Source organism: Mirounga angustirostris, unplaced genomic scaffold (assembly GCF_029215605.1).
Source record: "Mirounga angustirostris isolate CCGP_5_RB_7025 unplaced genomic scaffold, mMirAng1.0.hap1 SCAF_2, whole genome shotgun sequence".
Lineage (NCBI taxonomy): Eukaryota > Metazoa > Chordata > Mammalia > Carnivora > Phocidae > Mirounga > Mirounga angustirostris.
Window position 1 is genome coordinate 60,216,125 of NW_026991710.1, and position 22,027 is coordinate 60,238,151.

The window sequence follows — 22,027 nt, forward strand, 5'->3', positions numbered from 1 at the left end:
TTTTTTTTGTATATTTAATCCATAATTTCTGATTGACTCATTTAAAGAAGTATAAAAAAGATAAGCAATTGGCAATGTAACAAGGATACAATCCAATGTGTTCACAGATTGGTTACCTGTGAGACTGGTGCTTTAACATGGGGTGGAATTCCAGAGGAAGAAACAGTACCACTAGGAGGCAGGTTTTTACTGGTCACTGAAGCCCAGGAGAAAGCCTGCAGGAAATGCAACAAACCTAGACTACTAATCATGGAAAACCACCAACATTCCTATAGGGAAACTTCCAAATATATATTTTCTTTTCATTTCTAAACTATTGTTCTATATTGGAGGACTCCTCAAAAGAAAGGCACACACACACATGCCAGTCTATGTGCCAGCTTTCAAAATCTCATTACGCAAGATTATTTGTTTCGTCTGAACTACTAAATAAATCCACAAGCAAGTTCCTCTTTGCTCTAAGGAGATGAGCAATGGCAAACAAAACCGCTAACTACACATGCTAGGAAAAAAAGAACCTAATAGAACCAATTTCTTTCCCCTTTTGGGGGAAGATAAGGTGTGTGATGGTGTTGAGGGGAAGGATAGGAAAGAAGAGAGTACTCACTGGAAACTTTAACAGACATTCACAAATTGAACAAGGAATCTCCTCTCACTACTCATATATACTTCAACCTTCTACTTTACAGAAAGATAAAAGATGTTTTAGGTAGGCTTAAATGATACACTATGGGTGTCACTTATCTTTCCAAGATAGTTTAATTGGTGTATAAGGAAATTGCTCCCATTTTAACCAGAAATAACGGTATCTCTTCTTTTAATAGGCCAACTTGTTTAAGTTGGGAAATTTCATGACTCCAGTTGCATCCGTGCATAGAGGACTTATACAGAATGGAAGAGCAACTCTCAGCTTTATACATGGACTCAAATAATTTCATGTAAGAGACTAAACACTGCATACAGACAAGGATTAATCCTAAGTTTCACTCTTAGGGGTATTTGGGGAGGAGGGGGAGTGTGAATACAAAGAAATTTCCTCAGGATTGCAAAAACCCCACAGCTTTCATTTCCATAAAAAAGCATAGTTTACTATATTAAACCATTTAACATAATAGAACAAAGGTCATGCTTCATCAATGGCACCAAATGTGGAAGTGTGCTTTTACAGGCCTAAAGAGTTCCTCTGATCTAACCTTTGGTGGTTCCTGTGGCAGAGAAACAGGTTCAGCGGGAGGAGGAGAAGTAGACTTCTCCTCTAACTCCTCTAAGTTCTTCTCCTCCACTTGCGGCTTTAGTTCTTCAGTCTTTGTTTCAGATTCTGGCTCAGGTTCAGGTTCATGAGAGGATTCTTCCAAAGGCTCCTCTATGCCATTACTATAATAAAATATTTTGTTCATTTTTCAGTATGAGTGAAATGATCAGTTCTAATAAAACAAAATGTAGTATTTCTCTAATCTAATGGGCATAACTAGTAATAAGTTGTTTTGAAGCAGAAGTCCAATAAGAACTAGAAGGCAGAAGGAGTAACAGTCTTAAGCAGCATTTCTTTAACCCCATCATTTTTAAATGGAATACTAAATTACTAAAAATGTTTACTTCAATACTACCTATAAACAAACCACATATTTATAAAAATAAAATGCAATGCTCTCTGTGTTGTCCCAACTATTCTGCATTATCAGTAAGTAAACACTGTTTTGGGTAAAACCATGTTCAATTTTTTATGTAAATAAAACAACTCCAAATTTCTTGCATATATATATAATATATACAAATATATATTTTTTATATATATATTTGAGCACTATACATAGTGCTCCAATACTGGCCTGACAGGTACCTTTATCAAAAATTTACTTCTAACAGTAATCCTAGGAACAAAAACCAGCTAGCAACTACATTATAGCTTAGACCAAATCTGGCCTTGCAAACACTATTCTTACGCCACAGGGTGAGCTTCATAGTAACCACTATCAGCATTTTCTTGCACAGGTTCTGGAGATGGTTGCCTTTCTTCTTGTTCCTCTTCTACCTCATCTTCTGATTCTGACAATACAGAACACACATTTCTTTTTTAAGAGACTCAACAAACAATTTCATATACATATTTTAAATGTTTAAGGAAGTGATAGGATAGTTTTAAAAATTGACCTTTATCGGGCACCTGGGTGGCTCAGTTGGTTGAGGGACTGCCTTCGGCTCAGATCATGATCCTGGAGTCCCAGGTTGGAGTCCCACATTGGGCTCCCTGCTCAGCAGGGAGTCTGCTTCTCCCTCTGACCCTCCCCCCTCTCATGTGCTCTCTCTCTGTCTCATTCTCTCTCAAATAAATAAAATCTTTTAAATAAATAAATAAATAAAAATTGACCTTTATCTTACAAAGGCATTCAAATGCAGTATTCCCTGTTCTCTTAACAACTGAAAAGCAAGCAAGATGAAGTTTGGTATTTATTTTTATTTTTTAAAGATTTTACTTATTTGGGGGTGCCTGGGTGGCTCAGTTGGTTAAGCGACTGCCTTCGGTTCAGGTCATAATCCTGGAGTCCCGGGATCGAGTCCCGCATCGGGCTCCCTGCTCGGCGGGGAGTCTGCTTCTCCCTCTGACCCTCCCCCCTCTCATGCTCTCTGTCTCTCATTCTCTCTCTTGCAAATAAATAAAATCTTTAAAAAAAAAAAAAAAGATTTTACTTATTTGTCAGAGAGAGAAAGAGAGCATGCGAGAGAGTAAACACAAGCAGCGGGAGTGGCAGGCAGAGGCAGGCTCCCCGCTGAGCAAGGAGCTCGATGCAGGACTCGAACCCAGGACCCCAGGATCATGACCTGAGCTGAAGGCAGACGCTTAAACAACTGAGCCACCCAGGAGTCCCTTTATTTATTTATTTAAGTAGGCTCTAAGTGTGGAGCCCAGTGTGGAGCCCAATGCGGAGCCCAACGTAGGGCTCAAACTCATGACCATGAGATCAAGACCTAAGCCAAGATCAAGAGCCTGACACTTAACTGACTGAGCGATGCAGGTGTCCCTATATTAAAAAATGATCTAGTAGTAAGAAAAGGAAAGGATAGGAAATAAATTATTTTAAGCTGTAACTCAGTTTCCTATGTCACATCTATTCAATAGTACAATAATGAAAACTAATATAATAAATGCAAGATCAATAATTATGATACAGCCAAAAAATTGACAGCCAAAAGAGATATATTAAATAGGAAAGAGCAAGCTTTGAACCAGCATAATTCCATTTTCATAAAAATACCTAAGGATGGGATACAACAAAATTCTAATAGGCACCAAACTCTTGGTTATATATAGAGGATGAGACTGAAATTTGTTTTATTTTCTATGTCTGATTTTTATATAATATCATACAAACACACCTATTTCTTTTTAACAAAAAGGAGAAAAAGGGGTTTGACTCAGTTACAATAGAGGCAAATTTCTTTAAGTTTCGTACTTTTCATGTCCTTAAAGAATACTGATAGAAGCCTTCTATCTTAACCTCACCTTCATCAAGCTCTGGTTCAGAATCACCAAATACTTCATCTTCATAACGAAACATATCATTGTGAACATAAAACTTATTTGGAACAGATCCCTACAGGAAAACAAAATCCAAATATTCCATTAAATACTCATAAATGTGGCAGTGCATAAAAAGAACAAATTACATGGCATATGCAATATCTATTTTAACACTACAGAAATATGTAGACTCAGTATAATTTTCTAAAATTAAACACGCTATATTAATATAAAGTATACTATAGAAGGTCATTCAAATATTGGAACTCAAGAAATGGGTACTCAACAGAAGAGAACCAAGACTAATTAACAAATGAAACTGCCATTTTAACATATAACTTACTAAATAAGATACTTTTTATATTACTTTTGTAATCTTAGTAAACCTATTGATACATTCCTATCAGTAGACTTTAACTTCTAAATAGGCAGTGAAAAAAATAAAACAAAAAAGACAGGCAAAGTGCATACACACACAAAGCTCAAATTACAGTTGACCCTTGAACAACACAAGTTTGAACTGCACGAATCTACTTACACATGACTTTTTTCAATACGTTACAGAACTGTAAATGTATTGTCTTATGTAATACCATTTTCCTTTCTCTAGCTTACTTTATTGTATGAATACAATATAGAATTACAGAATACATATAAGCTATAAAATGTGTTAATCGACTATTTATACTATCAGTATGGCTTTTGGTCAACGATAGGCTATTAGTAGAGTTAAGTTTTTGAAAAGTCAAAAGCTGTATGTGGATTTTCAACTGCCCTGGAGGTCAGTGCTCTAAATCCCTATGTTGCTCAAGAGTCAAATGTTTATCAACGGGTTCAATACCAAGTTCTCAAGTTTAGCTACATATAAACCTGTAAGAAGAAACTCTGGACACTTCACGCAACAAATAACAATCAAATAAAATCATACAAATGAAAACTTACTTCAGGAGCCAGAACAAAGGTTTGCATAAACTTCCTCTCTGGCTGTCCACTATTAGATAGCAAACCCATAACCTGGACAACTACTCCATCACTCAAGGTTGCATGAGCATCCACATGACGAATTTTAGTATGACATTCACTGAAGTTCAGAGATAGTACTTTGTGGTGTATATCCTTTAATAGAAGAAAGGAAGGAAGAAATACAAACTGTTGTGATACTTCATTACTTAATACTATTGCGCTTCACTGATTTCCTCCTAACTCTAAAATATTAACTACATAATCTTTCTGCCTCATCTGAATCCCTTCCACCATGATATGCATTACTGCCAGGTTGATGTTCCTAAGCCACCATTTTCAACATGTCACAGCTCAGTACAAGAGGTCACTATGGCTATCTCATATTAAGCAATAATACGGGCTTTATATAGCTCTCTCCCAGTATTCTGTATTAAGTTTTTAATCATTCATACAAAGGGTGTTGACTACTCCTTGACCTCACAGCTGATTTTACTTTACTCGGTTTGTTGGTGCCATTTCTTCTGCTTTTAATTTCCTCTTGTACACTAAGGCCAAATTCTGTAATTCAGCATCTAACTAAAGCCCCATATCCTATATAATGTCATAAAGTACATATACTTCTGTGCACTCCTATAACATAAGGTTTAGCCCATGTTTGTATAAACTTAATATATTGTTCTCAACTGTTTCATGTATAAAATACATCAAGGATAGATAATTTCCTAATTTCCTATCTTCTTTGTATCCAATCCAGTGTAGCACCCTTATAAATGGTATTTGTAAGAACTGAAAGCTCACTTAACAACTACTGTAACATAAATTTCTAGTTACAAGTAATGATCACATTCAGGAAGAAACCCATTCGCACAAAAAGGCTATTTTCAACTATCTTAACACAAAAAAAAAGGGAAAAAAATCTAAAATGTGTATGAAATTGATACTTACATTTTGGCCATAAACAGCTTCCTGGGGCTTTCCACTAGCATCTACTCCACCATGAACATAGGAAGAATTCCTGCCATAAAACCTATAAAGTCAATGATATTTGATTAACATTCAATTGTCAAGAAAAGCCTAAGAGGCAGGAGAGTTCTGGTATAAAACAGACCTAGCTTGCATATCTGGCTTTGTCACTCAATAGCTGTATAATTCTGATGAAGTTACTTATGGTCCTTAAGTTCAGTTTCCTTGGTTATCAAACACAATTAACAGTAACTACTCCACAGGGCTGTTGTAAGGATTAAATGAGTAACGACAGGATTCAGGCCTGGCACACTAAAAATACACTCAATTTACTTGCAATTCTCATCTAATTCCTATCATATCTATTTTTTGAAGTGGAAGAATGAGATATTCAAAATACATTCTAAATACTGATGCTGGGGTAACTGACCCAGTTTTTCCCTTTAGATACAAAACTCAGTTATCTAGATTTGTTTGGGAATCAGTTGCTGTTTAACATTCTACTCAAAGTTCCAAATGATTACTAATTCCAAAAGCTTAGATTAAAGCAGTTTAGTTAGATTTACAATCATTGAAATAATTCAGAGACCAAATAAGAAAATCTACATTACTTCAGTATCTGATATCTCCTTAATATTTTATACTGCTCTTAAGTACATGATTAATTAGTATTTCTCTGGCATTACCTAAAGCAATTAGAATTAATATCTTTCTAAATTAAGGTTATCAAACATGCAAAATTAATATTTTCATAAACAGAACTCAGCTCCTATTGTTAATGAAACATTTAAGACTTCATCTATGCCAAGCAATGTCTCTCAGTGCATTACATATATTAATTTATTTACCCCTCCTCTAACAACCCCATGAAATAAGCACTATTATATAAATGAGCAAACTGAGGTTCAGAAGAAATTAACTCTCCTAAGGCCACACACTAATCAAGTGGGGTAGCTAAGACATAAACCCAGACAGTCTAGTTCCATAGTCCATGTTTTTAACTACTACCTGTATTGTTAAGTTTACACTATTTTCTCGCATGTACCACTGGCAAACATGTAAACTTCTACCATTTTTCTGGAGGACAACCTGGCTTTTCTAAGGAAAAGCCTTAGAAAAAATTACACCTTTAACAATTCTGCTTCTAGGAACTTAAGAAAATAACTAGAAAAGTGCACAAAGATGCACGTATAAGGATACTGATCACAGTTTGTTAACAAGTGAAAAATTACAAACTGATTTTCATTAATAGGTAAATTGGTTATATTAGCTAAGTATAAAACAGAAGTTTATGGGGGTTTTTCTGGAAATGATGGTGGATAGCCTTATTGTCACTATAAAAAAAAAAACAACCCACAAAAACATGCTAATACCTACATTAAAAAAGACTAAATTTCAGACAAGGAAAGGCCCTATTAATTCCATTCTCCCCCCCCCACCCCAAACTCCTTTACATACACTGTCAGCAAGAATATCTTTTATTTCTCTAATTAGAAAAATGTACAGGTATTCACTTTTTTTTTTTTTGAGGAGGGGTATTTGTTATAGAAAAATGTCTTATGGAATAATACAAGACATATTGCAAAATCTAACTTTAGAATGCCCCGCATACTTATAAAGAGGACCTAGCTAAAAGAAAATAAGTCCTTTTAACAGCTTTTCCCATATGAAGTGGCAATGATTTATCCCTTAACTCACGTGGCTGGTGTGTTCTACAACAAAAACTTGCAAAACCTAATCCTTATAAAAGGATCATTTATCTTTCACCTGCTAAAATACACAGGAAGAACAAAAATTATAAATACCACTCACAATACAAATCAATTTCATTTCAACCTCTGGAAAAAATAAGCTAACAGATGTCCAACTCCTGCCAAAATAGTAAACAAGGCTACTACTGCTGTTTTACCAAGAAATACTATTTTGCAGATCAATCAGAAGAAATTTTCACAAGTATAATCACTTAAATGATTCATTTTCTAACACTGCTATAAGGAACTTAAAAAAAAGTCAACTAATGACTATGATTTCAAAGTGCAGACTAGAACCCATTAGTTGGTCAAGCCCAAGCTTTATTTAAATGAAATACAAAATACTGAAGGATATAATTGTGTACACAGATATGAATGTGTTATATAATGGGATATAATGTGAAGACTTTTTTTTTTTTACCGTGGATTTCTTTCTTTCTTTCTTTCTTTTTTTTAAAGTAAAACAGGACTTGAACTCACAGCCCTGTGATCAAGGCCTGAGCTGAGATCAAGAGCCAGACACTTAACTGACTGAGCCACCCAGGCACCCCTGTGGATCTCATTTTTTTAAAAACTTGAAAAAATGATTTTAGCCATTAGACAATTAAAATATTGGTTATGGTTTGCAAAGAAACAACCAGAACACGAATAAAGACAAAATACTATGTAGTCCTATTCAAGAAAACAAAACTAAATAAAAAGACTAAATAATCCATTTAGAATTTACCTGTGTAAATATTCTGGAGCTTTATTCAGCAAAGTATAATATTGCCTCACAAACTCCCGCCCTACAAGCAGCGGACTGGGCTTCTCCATAACCATTTCTTTGCTGCACAATGTCAAATGCTAAGGGAGCAAACACAAGAACAATTAACTATTAAAAAGTCATCTTTGTAAACTTCCAGGAAGTAAATTTTCTTAGCCATACCAAAAGGAATAAAGAAAATTAATACATTTATTGAAAACCAATTAACAACAACAAAATAATAAATTCTCAACTACTGGTAACTTCCAACACCTGCAGTTCCTCGTCGTCTCTGTTCCTCGTTGCCTCCCCACCCTCCCCCACACAGTTCTTCTTCTTATTCCCCAGAAAGTAGCGTGCTGCCTCACAGTATGAACACCATAACCAAGTCTTTTCCATTCACAGTACCTCTTTCCTCTGGGGACTATAATCTAGGTCCGTGGATTCCAATGGTTGATTTTTTGAAAACTAGGCAGAAAGCACAAGTCAGGACCAGAAGATTAGACTTATTATGGGAAAGTACTGACTAGTATCTTCTTTGTATTCGCTCTCCTTAGAATTATTTCACTGCTTCAAAATGATAATTACCATTAAAAACCGGCAATAACCTGAGTACTCAGAGAATAGTATTTTTTTACATTTGGTATATGTAAAAAAATTCTTTCCATTAATTAAGTAATAAGCATCTAACTACATTGCTAGGTGCTCTTTAATAAAGGGGACAGCCCAGTGGGTGAACAAGATTAAGACTTTACCCTCAAGAAGCTTATAATCTGGTGGAATTTAAGAAACAAAACAAACAAGCAAAAGGAAAAAAAAATAAGAGACAAATCAAGAAACAGACCCTTAACTCCAGAGAACAAACTGATCGTTACCAGGGGGGAGGTAGGTGGGGGGGTGACTTAAATAGGTGATCAATATGATGTATGGAAGTGCTGAATCAGTATGCTGTACACCTGAAACTAATATAATACTGTATATTTTAATTCCAATTACTATTTAAATATATTCAACTGGAATTAAAATAAAAACTTAAAAGTTTATAATCTGTCATGGATTATAAACAAGCACATAGGAAACAGAAGGGGTTAGGCACTATAATAAAGTACTGCTAAGCTGAAATCTCAAAGATAAATCAAGAAAAACAAATACACAGGGCAGGGGGAGGGGTCTATGCTGACAGGGAGGGGGATTAAAAATGAGAAAAACAAATACAAAATACAAATAGAAACACAATCATTTAAAGTAAATGACTTATATATGGTTATAGCCCCCATCAGTCAAAATTATAACATTAGGAATTGGAGAACAGGGAGAAAAAAAAGAGGAAGTTAAATATTACTTGTTTAAATATATATTTATAATCAAATGCCCTTTCCTATTACACTTTAAAGTACTGAAAAAAGGGCACCTGGGTGGCTCAGTCATTAAGCATCTGCCTTCGGCTCAGGTCATGATCCCAGGGTCCTGGGATCCAGCCCCACATCGGGCTCCCTGCTCTGCGGGAAGCCTGTTTCTCCCTCTCCCACTCCCCCTGCTTGTGTTCCCTCTCTCACTGTGTCTCTGTCAAATAAATAAAATCTTTTAAATAAATAAAGTACTAAAAAAAAAAAAAAACCCACAGCATCTGTATTTATTGGGCAAACTGGGATACAGTTTAAATTCCTGCTTAACAAATGAATCTCAATGTAGATTTCTTTCTTTTTTGGTGGGGGGGGGGGGGGAATGGCAGGGGGGAGAAGAGAGAGAATCCTAAACAGGCTCCACGCCCAGTGCAGAGGACAAAGGGCTCAATCTCACAACTCTGAGATCATAACCTGGGCCAAAACCTAGAGTCACACTTAACCGACTGAGTCACCCAGGTGCCCCTAGGTTTCCTTTAAACAAAAAACTTTAGGGCGCCTGGGTGGCTCAGTTGGTTAAGTGACTGCCTTCGGCTCAGGTCATGATCCTGGAGTCCCAGGATCAAGTCCCGCATCGGGCTCCCTGCTCACCAGGGAGTCTGCTTCTCCCTCTGACCCTCCCCCCCCCATGTGCTTTCTCTCTCTCATTCTCTCTCAAATAAATAAATAAAATCTTTAAAAAAAAAAAAATTTATAGCGAAAGATAACCTGCCATAATCATTACAATTATGACAGTATTTTTAAATAAAAATCAGGAGGGGCACCTGGGTGGCTCAGCTGATCGTCTGACTTCAGCTGAGGTTATGATCTCAGGGTCCCGGAATCGAGTGGGGCTCCACACTCAGCGGGGAGTCCGCTTGTCCCTCTCCCTCTGCCCCCACCCCCACTCGTGCTCTCTCTCTCTCTCATATAAATAAATAAAATCTTTTTAAATAAATAAACCATGGCAGAGCCTACAGTCAAGACTAGCTCTATACAACCCGAGTGACTCCCAATTCAACTTTTACATAAGACTCTATTAGGTTTTCTCTCCTTTTACAACTGTCCTGAAACAGTATACAAAACCCACAAATCTGTTTAAAATTTTCAATAACGCCTCACCTGCTTTCAAAAATGGTTAATTCACTGCTTCCAGTGGCAGGGTCTGGGGATGAGGCAGTGGAAAGAAGCCTTTGAAGCAGTTCAAGGAGATGGAAGAGGAAGATAAAGTTTTCCAACAGAAACAAAAAGACAAGAAGCTGGAGGAGCTAAAGTGAAGGTTATAGGGAAGGGTCCCCGGGCCACAGGTAGAATTGAGAAATCTGGCAAAAAGTAAGCAGTTACTTGTGTCTCCATTAGGAGATGGTAACCCTTACTTACACTGCTGTTTAAAACACCTGGATTCTCTGCCATTAACATCTGCTGCTACCTATAGCTAGAATGAGTGTGTCTAGGAGCCTGTTGTACATTCAAGAATAAACTTCGGGAAAGAAAAAAAAAAAGAAAAAAAACCCCAAACAGTGGGACTCATCTTCTCTTTACTCCCTCTTACTCAGCCATTGCTGCCTTAACTGTAAGGTCAGAGTAAACCCAGACTAGAATCCTGCCAGTCTGCTCTTCAGTCTTTGTTCTACCTTGAATTCAATACCACCTACAATTATACCAACTCTTTAAAAAAAAAAAAAGAAAGAAAGAAAAATTTAATTCACAAAGTAGAGTCAGATAGTGTCATTTCAGGTGTCATTAGTTTCCCCCCAAACTTAAAAACTTCCAATAAGGACTAACAAATCCTAATGCATAAATGAATTCTCATTTGCTATTTATTTTTTATTTTTTAAAGATTTTACTTATTTATTTGACAGAGAGAGACAGTGAGAGAGGGAACACAAGACTGAGAAAGGGAGAAGCAGGCTTACCACTGAGCAGGGAGCCCAACGCGGCGACGCGATCCCAGGACCCCGGGATCATGACCTGAGTCGAAGGCAGACGCTTAACGACTGAGCCACCCAGGTGCCCCCCATTTGCTACATTTAAAGTAACAAAGCGGGCGCCTGGGTGGCTCAGTCGTTGGGCATCTGCCTTTGGCTCGGGTCATGATCTCAGGGTCCTGGGATCAAGCCCTACATCGGGCTCCCTGCTCCACAGGAAGCCTGCTTCTCCCTCTCCCCTCCCCCTGCTTGTGTCTCTCTCTGTCAAATAAATAAAATCTTTAAAAAAATAAGTAAATAAATAAAATAAAGTAACAAAGCTAAGCAACATAGTATTTTTATTTTGAATGATGGGGAAGTGTGAAGAACAGTAGACTTATCTAATAAAATTTTATAAAATAACTAAAATGTGAAAATTAATACATACTTAAATACTGTAACTGATGCTAAAATAATACTAAGATGTGGGAAGATGCTCACTTATCCTCTAAATAAAATAGCTATGTACAAAATAGTTTTGTTCAAATGATGAATAATAGAAATACTATTTGGGACTGTTTATGGATTTGGAGATTCCCATGTTTTTCTTCTTTCTCTTCCATATTTCCTACAATGACACTCTTGTCATTTATCCCAAATCTTTCATCACATTTATAAAGGATATATTTACCTACCATTTTTGTCACATACATATAACAGTAAAGTTAAAAAAAAGTACTGAATACATAAATCAATATCAAAGAAAGGTCAAAATATACTAAAGAGTTATTGTAACAAAGTTTGAGAGGCTTTCAAATGCCCGCCATCTATATATACAATCACGAAAGTATGGTGGTCACATCATCAATACAGATCAGATAGACAGGCAAGGTAAACACACAGTGAAGGCAACTTTCAAGAGATTATTATTCAATAAATTGAATTATTCAGGGGAGGTAACTTGAAAAGTGAACCTCAAATGGTGGATGAGGTAAGGCAATGCTAATCTGTTAAAAGCCTAAACAAAGAGCTATACAGAGGCTAGGCAGAGTCCATCTTTAGCTGTAGGGAGGCTTCCCTCCACAGGGAATGATAAAACAAAAAGAAGTTACCTATAGAATGGTGCTACAATTTATACTTAAATATAACTTACAAAGCAGTTACTTCTTCACTATTAACTCTGATTTAAAGTGAGTCAGAATTTAGTGGGCTAGGGGCACCTGGGTGCGCAGATAGTTAAGCATCTGCTTGGGCTCAGGTCATGATCTGTGTCCTGGGATTGAGCCCCCAGAGTTGGTCCTGTCTTAGTGGGTAATCTGCTTCTCCCCTCCCTTTGCCCCACCCTCTGCTCATGTTCTCTCTGCCTGTCTCAAATGAATAAATAAAAAAAATCTTTAAAAAAAAAGAATTTAGTGGGCTAAAATATAATTGGTGGAAATTAACCATATCAACCAGAAGATAAAGATATTAGGGACAAAAGGGAAAAAAGTAACCTCACTGACTTACCTATTTTTTAATGACACACTAATTTATTTGTTCTACACAAACAACTGACATCTTGCCCATCTTCCCATTTTCTCCCCTACAGTAGGAAAATTAACAGTGCAATACACAAGGAATGCATCAAAGAAGCATTAGAATTTAATTATAAATGAACCACCAACAGGTAGTTTGGGTAGCTGTAGGAAGTTAAGGCTTGGAAAATTGAGTAATACACAGTTTGCATTTATAATTCACACACAACCAATGTATACAAAAATCTGGTCAAGAGGAAAAACAAAAGAGACAAATTACACCTTCAGAATAAATGTGATTACAAGAACAATTATGCTGTTTTTATTATTCACAGCGAAGTACCCAACTCTTAGGTAAGCAATTTCTGGGATTTGGATCCTTCCATTTCTTTTTTTAATTCCTTTTTTTTCTTTTTTTAAGATTTTATTTATTTGAGAGAGAGAACACGAGAGGAGGGAGAGGCAGAGGGAAAAGCAGGCTCCCTGCTCAGCAGGGAGCCAGACACCGGCTCCATTCCTGGGACTCCAATCCCAGGACTCTGGGATCACGACCTGAGCAGAAAGGCAGACGCCTAACTGAGCCACCCAGGCACCCCTAAAAAAATTTTTTTTTTTTTTGAGAGAGTGAGAGAGAGCACAAGGGGGGGGGGGCAGAGGGAGACGCAGGCTCCCAGCTGAGCAAGGAGTCCAAAGCCCGATGTGGGGCTCGATCCCAGGATTCTGGGATCATGACCTGAGCTGAGGGCAGACGCATAACCGACTGAGTCACCCAGGTGCCCCCCCATTTCTTTTTCAAAAATTATTTTAAAAAACCACACAGAACATGGGACAAAGATTTTAACTAAGACCATGAAAAAGTTATGACCTTTTTGGATCTTAATTTTCTAATTTACAAATTGAGATGTGATCTCTGGTCAAACCTACAAGACTATAGATTCAACAAAGCCAAGATTAAAGGATACTTATGTACAAAAAGAATCTTCAGTTGGTTGTTAGCTCTAGCACCTTCAAAGATATGAACAATCGGGGTGCCTGGGTGGCTCAGTTGGTTAAGCGACTGCCTTCGGCTCAGGTCATGATCCTGGAGTCCCGCATCGGGCTCCCTGCTCTGCAGGGAGTCTGCTCCTCCCTCTGACCCTCCCCCCTCTCATGTGCTCTCTGTCTCTAATAAATTAATTTAAAAAAAAAAAAGATATGAACAATCATCTAACGTTTTCTTAATTAAGGTAAAATTACATGTATTAAACCCCACTTTTCCCATGAACACTTGAAAATGTGGAGATTTCTGTCACACTGGGATGCATACTGTAAAATTTATTTTCCTTATTAATTAAAAACAATTGGTCCTTTTAATTCATCCAGATACCAACATGATTATATCTAGTTTCCCTCACTATTGAGAGCCTCAACTACTTCAGAAATCTTATCCCACTTAAAATCCCCACATACTGTATATCTTCATCAATAAATATCCTTTTATTCATTCTTGTTTCTTAAAATGATTCCTCTCCATTTGCCTAGACTAATTCCTGAAATATAGCTACTCCAGCTCTCATGGGATATTGCTATCAATTGCCACTATCTTTTCTGAATTCCTTAATATCATTGAGAGGGAAGTGGAGGAGAAAAAGGAAAGTAACACATATACACAAGAAAGAAAATAAAGTCACACTGGGCTTCATCCTACAATATACTTCGATTTCTTCAATTTCAAAATACTTAAAAAAAAAAAAAAGTTATCAACCAAAGGAATTTTTGGTTCCTTCCTTGAATAAAACTTCAGGTTTTAGTTAAGTACTTAGGTTTTTTGCTTACTTTCTGGTTAAAAGTAAGTTTGGTGAATCACTAACTAGTACAATGGAGCTGCCCACAAAGCATACAATCTCAGGCTACAACATAAATGTAATGTCTAAAATGAGCTGACAATTCTACTCTGTAAAAGTTAAATACTGATTGAACAGTAAATGGAAATTACAGGAAGGTAGATTTAGGTTCAACATAATACAAGATTAACCAGAATAGAGCTATTTCATAAATAGCCAGTCACTGTATTTATTTCAGAGACTGACAACAATTTAGCAGGAATATAGTAAAATAATCTATGTCTAACAACATTAGATTAGGTTGTCCCAACATTAGGATTCTAAAAGTCTATTAAACAAGAACTAAGACCTTTGATTCCTACTCCAATACTCATTCCATACCTTCCTATCCCTAATGACTGAAATCCTATGCATTTTTTGGGAACAGATATTGTACCCCTGAAAATCTTTCCTGATTCTTCTATAAACTATTATCTTTCCTCTGAATTCTCGAAGTACTTTGAGTTTTTATCATGGAACTTTATTAATCATATTGTTCCCTAAATTACTAACTGCATTAGTCTTCCTCAACTCTCCTCTCAAATATCATCTGAGCTCTCCCTTAAATATAATTCTCTGGAAAGTCACAATGTTTTTTTTAATTGATGGCACTACTTTATTTCCATCTTAAAAGACCAACTGCAGGGCGCCTGGGTGGCTCAGCTGGTTAAGCAACTGCCTTGGCTCAGGTCATGTTCCCAGGGTCCTGGGCCCTGGGATCGAGCCCCACCATCTGGCTCCTTGCTCAGCAGGGAGCCTACTTCTCTGCCTGCTTGTGCTCTCTGTCAAATAAATAAAAAAATAAAATTCTTAAAAAAAAAAAAAAAAGGCCAACTGCAACCAAATGAAGTGAACATAACCTCTAGATTTTATTGTCTTCCTAATATAACAAAGTATGAAGCTTAGAACTGGATCACTTGGCCCTTTCTCTTATCTCCTCCCCGTTCAAAATGCTTGCATCTCTTAATAGCCATCATTCTCTTATATCTGCAATCGGGCTCAACACATTCAAGCCCTCAGCACACTCTTCTTTGTAGTTTTAGCCTTTTTACAGAAAATCTTAGTCTGCCCACCACAGCCACGCTGCTTCCTGTCATAATGCTGCTTTCCCTGGGCATAAAGAGAATCTTTGCCTTTCTTGTACTGTGTAACTTTGTGGAGTTGGTGCTTGCCACACGTCTTGCAGAAAGTCCGGCGGGTTTTAGGAACGTTCACATTTGTCAGAGCACTATCAGCACAGAAAGTTGCAGAGTCACAATTCTTAAAAATCCAATGACCTCTGCTCAGTCTTCCACTTGTCTGCACTAGCATTGTTGATAACCTCCTCCTAATGCTTCTAGGTTTCTACGGATAAGGCAACTTCCCTTCTCATCAAAATGCAGAAGTTCTCAAAGTTCTGTCTTCTAACCTGGCAATTTCAGAGTCTAATGGCTTTAGCTCTCATATCTACCTAAATGTAAATCTAGTCTCTACCATGAACTCAATTTTTACATTTTAACCCCATGCTGAATAACCACACATGCCCTCATAGGTTACCAATATATGCATCCCTCAAAATGTTTTCCTTATTTCTGTTAATGATGCCACCATCCTCCTGGCTAGAATGCTCAGTCCTAAGTGACTTTCCTTCTTTAAGCTTCAAACTGTGAAATCCTGCCGACTCAAAAGTCTCTCGGAATTTGTCCCATTCCTTCCACTCCCACTGAATTTACACTCTACATCTTCCTCAAATCTTCCAAGCTTCTTTATCATGTGCAGCATACATTAAATACAGTAAAATCCAAACACCTGAATTTAATTTGAAGTATAAGGCACTCCATAGAAATCCAGTCTGACATTCATGGTCCTGACAAACTTTGCAAATTTATCTCCCATTATACTTTTCACCTCTGTAACAAATTCTGTGTTCGAAGAACACTATGCCACTCACCATCATTCTCTGAACCTGCAATTTTCATTCTTTAGGTGACTGTCTTATTTCATTCAACCTAAGATGGGTGAATAAGTGGGAAAACACAAATTCTTCCAACATTTAATGAATGTCTACTATATATGTATCAAAAACTATGCAAGGAAAAACAATGGTGAACATGAAGGACTTGATCTGCTGCTCCACTGACTAAAGTCCAGTGGGAAACAAAATTCCTAAACACAATTATGTTAGAAATCCTACAGCCCTATCACAAAGAATATACCATTTGAAAACTGGAACAGGCATAGAAATTAGACATGCAGAAAATGAGAAGTTAGTATCTCAAGCTAAAGCTAAAAGAAAATTTTAGGGGATGTCCATCTCCTCAAAACCTCATGCCACCAAATTCTTCCCCTATTCACTCTTCAAAAACCTGCTCAAGATCTCATTCCAGGGGCACCTGGGTGGCTCAGTCGTTAAGCGTCTGCCTTCAGCTCAGGTCATGATTCCAGGGTCCTGGGATCCAGCCCCGCATCAGGCTCCCTGCTTGGCAGGAGGCCTGCTTCTCCCTCTCCCACTCTCCCTGCTTGTGTTCCCTCTCTGTCTCTCTGTCAAATAAATAAAATCTTAAAAAAAAAAAAAGATCTCATTCCAATTCTACCTCTGGCTTTCCTATCTAGGCTCCATCAGGCAGGATTAACCATTTCTTCCTCTTAGTATCATAGATCTCTTTATTAGTGTACTTAATCCTAATAATACATGTACATGAGCACAGGCACATCCCTCTCCTATTGGGAAGACCTCTACGCTAATGCTAAGCATAAGCCTGGCAGCGTTATGCTTCCTGCAAGGTGCTCAAGAGACATAATCTTTGCAGCATCCACCACTGCTGTGCATATAACAGGATTAAAAAATCTGTTGAATGATTCTGATACTAAAACCCTAAGAGAAGCAACAACTAAAATACAAAGATATTTCAACAGTTAATAAATAAAACTATGGAAGAATGTTAATGAATAGCTTAAACACATTAAGCACACAATTTCAAGATATCTTTAAAGTCAATCACTGGCGCGCCTGGGTGGCTCGGATAGTTACACGTCTGCCTTCGGCTCAGGTCATAATCTCCGGGTCCTGGGATCAAGCCCCACATTGGGCTCCCAGCTCAGCTGGGAGTCTGCTTCTCCCTCTCCCCTGCTTGTGCTCTCACTCTCTCAAATGAATAAATAAAATCTTAAAAAGTCAATCATCTACACTCCTGTGCTTATTTATATGTAAATGTATATTCGTACACAGTCATCTACAAGAATACGTACTACTCCTGTAATATGAAGTTAAGAGAGTTTTGAGGTTAAAGGCCCAAACAAATCAAATATAGCAGTTTTGGCACAAATAATTTTAAGAACTTTTAGAACTTTTTTTTTTTTTTAAAGACTTTATTTATTTATTTGAGACGGAGAGAATGAGATACAGAGAGCATGAGAGGGAGGAGGGTCAGAGGGAGAAGCAGGCTTCCCGCTGAGCAGGGAGCCCGATGCGGGACTCGATCCCGGGACTCCAGGATCATGACCTGAGCCGAAGGCAGTCGCTTAACCAACTGAGCCACCCAGGCGCCCCAGAACTTTTAGAACTTTAAAATCAGAACTTAAAGCTCTAATTTTAGAACTTTAGGAAATTTTAGAAATTCCACCCCCAAAATTAGCATTACAACAGACCCACACAATATAGTCAATTTCTTTTCAAAGGTACCAAGGTAATTTTATCTTTCCAACAAAATGATTTGGGGACAACCTGACATCCACACATTAAAAACAAAAGGAAGTCTGACTCATACTTGGGACCCATGTACAAAAATTACGTTGAAATGGACCACAGACATAAATGTAAAACCTAAAATTCTAGGCTTCTAGAAGAAAACTTTCGTAAACTTATGTTAAGATTTTAATAAGACACAAAAAAATTTTTAAAAAAACCCTACAAATTGGACCTCCATCAAAATGTAAAACCCTTCACTTAAAGTCACCATTTAGAAAATGAAGACAAGCCACAGTCTGAAAAAAGGATCTGTAGAATAATATATGATAAAGGACTTGTATTCAGGGGGAAAAAAAAAAAACCTCTAATAAGTTAAAAAAAAAAAAAGCATTACTGAAAGCTAAAGAAGTTGGTATTACATGATTCTACTGATAGGGCATTCTGTAAAATGCAAAACTATAGGGTTAAAACAGATCAGAGGCTGGAGGCAGAAATGAATATCAAGGAATAGGAGAGAACTTGATCGTGGTGGTGGTTTCATGACTGTATGTCTGTCTAAAGTCATTAAACTGCGCATAAAGAGTGGGCTCTACTGTTGGTAAATTATTCCTCAAATTTTAAATTTAGCAATACAATTATGCTTCATTATGTCAATCATTTCATGAACATTTATGGAGAATCCCTTAACGCAACGTAAGGGTAACCATGGTACCCTGAAATTGAGAATATCCAGTTCAAAAAAGGGCAATTTATTCAATGTCGACACCTTTCACCTATAAAATTAACAAAAATGAAAATTATTGGTAATATCCAGTACTGCTGAATGTGGGGAAATGGGCTCTTCCACAGTGATGGTGAAAATATAAACTGTTACAACCTTCTGAAGATGTAGTTTGGCAGTTTTAATAAAATTAATTAAAATTGAATGCATATAACCAGTAATTCCACTTCTAAGACACATTACAAAGAAATACACATACAACTGCACAGAGATGAATATTCAAAGTTGTTCATTGCTACAAAAGAAAATCAAGCAGTCTAAATGTCCATCAACAGGAAAATGGAAAGCTATAAAATACCAAATTATTCACGCATTTAAAATAGGGAGAAATAAGATTAAAGTTATAAATGTGGACAAGAACTGCTGTCCACAAAAGTAATAATCAAATTGTAAAATAATTTACAAAGCCCATCTTTGGAAAAAGCATGATTAAAAAACATACACACACACTTATGGGTGGGGGGTGCGGGGGGGGGATACAAGCTATATACCAATTCTTAACACCACCGGTAAGACATTAAATCCTATTTTAAAATTTTCATTTAATTTCTGATAACCTAACAGATACATGTTACTGGTTAGAAAACATAGCTCTAGGGGTATCTGGCTGGCTCAGTCGGTAGAGCAAGCAACTCTTAATCTGGGAGTTGTGAGTGTGAGCCCACACAGGTGTAGAGATTACTAAAAGAAATAATTAAACTTAAAAAAGAAAAGAAAACATGTCTCTAGAATAAAGGCCAAGAGTGAGAATTCATTCACCACTACTACTAAAACAAGCAATCCCTGACATTATGCCTATATTAATGACAATTCATGGTTAAAGTTTAAGTGTGCTTAAATATTACCAACTAATTGAAGATAGGATTGAGGAGGCTGGGATGGGGAAAACAGACTAATACCATGCTGGAATTAAAATTGAGCAGTTACATACAGAATGAGTAATAAAGAAAAACTTACTGGAAAAAAAAAAGAAAAAAAACCTTACTGCCTAGGATCCTAAGGTGCACTCTCCAAGGCTTCCAAAAGCTGATTTAAAAAACATTTGATACGCTCACTTGATATAATACTACTTTTTGGTAACCTGATATTAACGGTCTTAGAAACAAAAATGTAATAAATCAAACGCTGACTATAATATAAAGCACCAATTCATATAATCATTAAAATACTGTCAAAGACAGTAAAACCATCGAAGAAAATACTGCACACGGTATAAAATTTACAAATAAAGTATGATTTCAATAATGTAAAGGCTATGCATGCACTTGGGCAAGAAAATGTAATTAATTTTTTAGATCTACTCTAGCAAAATAGTTTTCAGAGCAGATTACAATAGAAAAGACATGGTAATACAAGCAAAAAAATGTATTCCATCAGTTCTCTTTAATCTCAGGGATCTCTGAAATGGCATCTCCATTCTCATTAAAGGAACTTCTCCATACAGTGATAAAATGGCTAGATCTACATAAATCATAAAATCTATTACTGTTAACTTCAAACACCTGGCTGCAACCACAATATATAAGCCTCGAAATGCACAGTCAAAAATTCACTCTGAGGAGCCTGGAGTGTCCTGACCACCATTTATAAAGAGGGATAACTGCAGCATCTTTGGTCAAGTATGGGGGGGGGGGGGGTGGCGCACGCAGGAAACGGGACTAGACTTCTAATCACTGCAAACTACTGACATGAAATTTCATGTCACATTTGGATGGCCATTTCAATGCTTGGAAAAAACAGCCAAAATGAAAATTGCTAAGAAGCTTAGACACTATGTCATCTTATTAAAAAAAAAAAAAAAAAAAAAAAATCAGGAAACCAAAAGAAAATTACAAAATTTTTTCAATCTACAAAAATATTGTTTCAGCACTGTAAAGTTACATGTACTGTATCTTGATTTCTATAAAAAGAATAAGATCTCTAGTAACAGGATGCAGTTCTTTACAAGAAAGAAACCATGTTACCAAAGGCTATGTCTATGCTAGGACACAGCTTATCTCTCGCATTGTATACTTAACTCCTTTTCCCCTCTAGAGCCCCTTACTCAGAGCTGGGGTCACACCAGTCAGGCCCAGGCCCTTTCTCACTGAGCCATGGACTATTCCCAATCTCAACACCTAACCACATATTAAAACTGGACTTTCTGAAACTCCAGACGTCTTTACCAATCCAAACAGCAAAGAATCTTTTTAAGATCTTTTTATTTTTAAGTAATCCCTACACCCAACATGGGGCTGGAATTCACAACTGTGAGATCAGGAGTACCATGTTCTACCGATTGAGGCAGCCAGTCGCCCCCAACAATGAATAGCTCATTTAAGTACCAGTGGTAGAAATAAATAAAAGCCTTTTCTTTTCTCAGACCCCAAAGTGAAGGAGGCAAATTTTGAAGTTCAGAAACTCTTAAAATTGACCAAGCATTAGGAAAAGGACAGCTGTGTCATGAAAATAAAAGCATATATTTATGTTAACCTTTAAAGTTTAACAAGTAACCTACAGGTTCCTTTATCTCCTTGAAATAGACAGGATATTTAACTTCATTTAGAGAAAAGGAAACTGATGGTTAGAGAGCCTAAGGAAAGCAGTTTACAAGGTCCCTCAGTTATAGTTAGGAGAGAGGATTTGAAATCAGGTCTCCTGTCTCTAGTGATATTTTCATTACACCTGGTTAAGAACAACTACTTTAGAAGAACAGGTATAGACACAAGAACATAAAAATCTTTTGAAGTCCAACTGCTAGCTTATTTGATACTGTTGGGAGGAGCGAAAAAAGAGATGGCAGTAACATAATACAAAAAAAAAATCCAAGAGTCATCCCAAAATATCTACAATGATGTACCAAAATAAGGTAAACTATCTAGAATTTAAAAGATATGAATAAACAGGATATGAATAGCCGTCAAGAAACTGATTCTATTGCTTCTGAAGCCAGTCCAGAGTTCTGGGTTAAGAACCAATTTGTCCTAGCAGCT

General features: G+C 36.8%; 1 protein-coding gene and 1 pseudogene across 4 annotated transcripts in view; both read right to left on the reverse strand.

Moving 5' to 3' along the window:
* Positions 1 to 22,027, reverse strand: part of G3BP2 (G3BP stress granule assembly factor 2) — a 76,816-nt gene that overhangs the window by 10,245 nt on the left and 44,544 nt on the right. For 3 of the 4 annotated variants that reach the window (XM_045880996.2, XM_045880995.3, XM_045880997.3), the window contains exons 2-7: positions 7,925 to 8,043; positions 5,429 to 5,510; positions 4,463 to 4,636; positions 3,503 to 3,593; positions 1,944 to 2,046; positions 1,194 to 1,374 (exon numbers count right to left, since the gene is read on the reverse strand). In XM_045880996.2, the coding sequence (XP_045736952.1) occupies positions 1,194 to 1,374; positions 1,944 to 2,046; positions 3,503 to 3,593; positions 4,463 to 4,636; positions 5,429 to 5,510; positions 7,925 to 8,019 (726 nt within the window). In that variant the 5' untranslated portion in view covers positions 8,020 to 8,043. Of the gene's footprint in view, positions 1 to 116; positions 216 to 1,193; positions 1,375 to 1,943; positions 2,047 to 3,502; positions 3,594 to 4,462; positions 4,637 to 5,428; positions 5,511 to 7,924; positions 8,044 to 22,027 lie in introns of all 4 variants that reach the window. The other variant, XM_045880991.3, reaches the window with a different exon arrangement.
* On the reverse strand, positions 11,435 to 20,870 carry LOC129045990 (large ribosomal subunit protein eL42-like; annotated as a pseudogene).